The 2,582-nt window shown below is 40.8% G+C and overlaps 1 protein-coding gene across 1 annotated transcript; it reads right to left on the bottom strand.

The window, feature by feature from the left end:
* Positions 1-298: 298 nt before the first annotated feature.
* Positions 299-2,582, bottom strand: NHLRC1 (NHL repeat containing E3 ubiquitin protein ligase 1). Its single transcript, XM_006262951.4, has one exon. The coding sequence runs from the start codon at positions 2,523-2,525 to the stop codon at positions 1,323-1,325; it is 1,203 nt and encodes a 400-aa protein (XP_006263013.1). The 5' UTR covers positions 2,526-2,582; the 3' UTR covers positions 299-1,322.

Below are 2,582 nucleotides of genomic sequence, written 5' to 3'. Positions count from 1 at the left end.
GAGCACTGATATGCTATTTGAAAGGCCAGCAAGAAACAACTTCAAACAAACACGGCAAATAGGAAGAAGAATAAAAATCTTGTCAAACCTTGAGATACTGTCTCCATAACAGATTATAAAAATATTTTTCAAATGAAGTCAGTGATCATGAAGAAGTGGTTTACTATGGAAAAATCAATCCTGGGAAATATCTAAAGAAAATGCCTAGTACTAGCCTGACATCTGACTCCCCAGGTATCTCTCCACTATTCATCCCCCTTCTCTCCCCACCCCACACGCCTTCCCCCCCCCAGCCTCTCTCACCCATTGACTCCCTCAATCTGCATTTTCACTGACTACCTGTTTTGTATGCATACCAGCCCAGCCGCTGGCTTCTTTACTTTTCATTCCATCCAGGAAGAGCACACACCAACTGCTGAAACTTCCTTAGCCTGACGAAGGGTTTTTGAACCCGAAAGCTTGCTTAATAATTGTTTTCCAACTATTTAAGTTGGTCTAATAAAAGATATCAGATTCACCCAAAGAACCTTGTCTGCCTAGTACTAACAGCAAAATCTTCCAAGTATTACTCTACTAATACATCTCAACTCTTATGATGAGATATGTAGGGATGAGACCATGAATCAGTCTTTAATCCCATTGGCCTCCAACACCAGTTTTCATGGTAGTTTCAGTAATCACACTGGAAGTCCTAGACTTTAACCTTCCATTCATTTCACTTAGGCTCCTTAAAAATTATAAAGGATGCCAGTATGGACCTTAGTTGAACATTGTCTACAATGATCCTGAACTGAAAGCCACTTTTCATCTCGTCAAGCCAGTTCCCCTTCTATCAGAATTTCTGAGCATGAAAATTTCTGTATTTCCTCATGTCATTCTCTCAACTTACCCAACATATTGGATAAATTAGACACTAAGAAAGAAAACCAAAAGGTAAGACATCCTTTCCAGCAGTCAAAATAGGCAGGATTTCCCATTATCTAACACTACCCTTTCTAAAAATGTTTAGAAAATTGTTCTTTTTGTTCACACATGCACACACAAACAACAACTTCATTGTCTATAATAGTTTGGAAAAATGCAAAGTCATATGGTGGAAATCTCTGTCTTATGCTGCAGTAGACAGACTGTCACACAATTTGCAGAAGTCAGAATTGGCAAGAATTTCACAAATCATAGAGCACATCCATCCAAAAACCTAGCAGTTTCCAACAAGTTCATGGAAGGAACAAAAATGATGCAACTATCCAATAAAACCATAGCTTAGCTTTTTTAAAAGATGAAAATTGAATTAAATTATATTAGCAGGAATCAAAAATAGTTCAGCTAGCGGTATATATTTTTACTGAATGGTCACCATTGTCTAAGACAATCAGAGAATTGTTTGCTGTGTATGTCAATGCTACAGGGTAAGCAAGCCCTTGGGTAATTATGGGCTTAAAGACCGGAAACTCCTCAGGCTTCCCTAAGCACAATACAATCTGGTTATAGACATCTGCTACTATGATATGTCCCTCTCTGTCAAAGGTCACAGCAGTGACATATATTTTGGAAGGAAAAAATAGGTTGAGACCAAAGCTATCGATCTGGCCAATAAGCGTCATGTCAGCATTGAAAATCTTCACCCTTGTACTGCTGTAGTTTGGTCCTCTAGCCAGAAGGTGCTCAATTACAGCAATAACCCCAGACAGCTGAGAAACTGCCACCTCTCTTGGATTGCATAGGTTTGACTGGGTCTTCTGAATCTTTTTTAGTTCCCCTTTTTTAAAATCAGCTGTCAAATGATAAAGGGCCCCTGCGTTTGCATCAGTCAGAATAATTTTATTTTCAGGGGTGGTATCCAAACCCCATGGTAAGTGGAAAGGCCCTTGGATAACTAGCTTGCCTCTTCCATCAAAGTCAAACACTTTCACAGACTGATCCCCGCTGTCTGTGACAACGACATGACCATCCAGTGTGACTGTTACATCAAGTGGGTATTTGATATCATTGCCTGCGTTGCCTCGTTCCCCAAACTGCTGTATACAGCTTCCGCTCAAACCAAAGAGCTTAATCCTTTTCTTGCCATCATGTGCCACTACTACACAGCCAGATCTCTGACATATAGAAATCCCAGTCGGATTGATCAGTGTTCCCCAGCCTCCAAAAGAAAGGCTGAACGTTAAGCCTGGAGATGTTGATCCAATTCCTTCATCACTTGCCCCAGCTGTTGCTCCTGAAGCAGAAGGAATATTAGTTGCAGGTCTTAAGATCTCAGTTAGGTGCAGCAATGGTAAACAGTCACTTGTCTCAGACGATTTGCACACTCTTCGACAGAAAGGGCATTCCAGCCTAAAGTTCCTTGGATGTGCTAGTGAACACACACAATCCAGGCATATAACATGCCCACAGGGTAAGTTCCTTGGACGATGTTTTTTTTGGTGGCTATATTTTTCAAAACAGACCTTGCATTCAAGCAGACTGATCTCAGTTTCATTTACCAGCTCCATCGTGATCTGCATTTTCTCAGAAGCCTTGGCAGACATAGCTTCTGCTTTAAGAGGATTGTTGACTATGCTGTGTCAGCTGACGTTATCATCTGG

The sequence above is a fragment of the Alligator mississippiensis genome, chromosome 3 (genome assembly GCF_030867095.1).
Source record: "Alligator mississippiensis isolate rAllMis1 chromosome 3, rAllMis1, whole genome shotgun sequence".
NCBI classification, from domain to species: domain Eukaryota; kingdom Metazoa; phylum Chordata; order Crocodylia; family Alligatoridae; genus Alligator; species Alligator mississippiensis.
The sequence above is the reverse complement of the archived record's forward strand: the minus strand, read 5'-3'. Positions and strand labels throughout refer to the sequence as shown.

Excerpts from the sequence above, each read along its gene's own strand:
- NHLRC1 (XM_006262951.4), bottom strand. The coding sequence starts at position 2,525 with ATGTCTGCCAAGGCTTCTGAGAAAATGCAGATCACGATGGAGCTGGTA.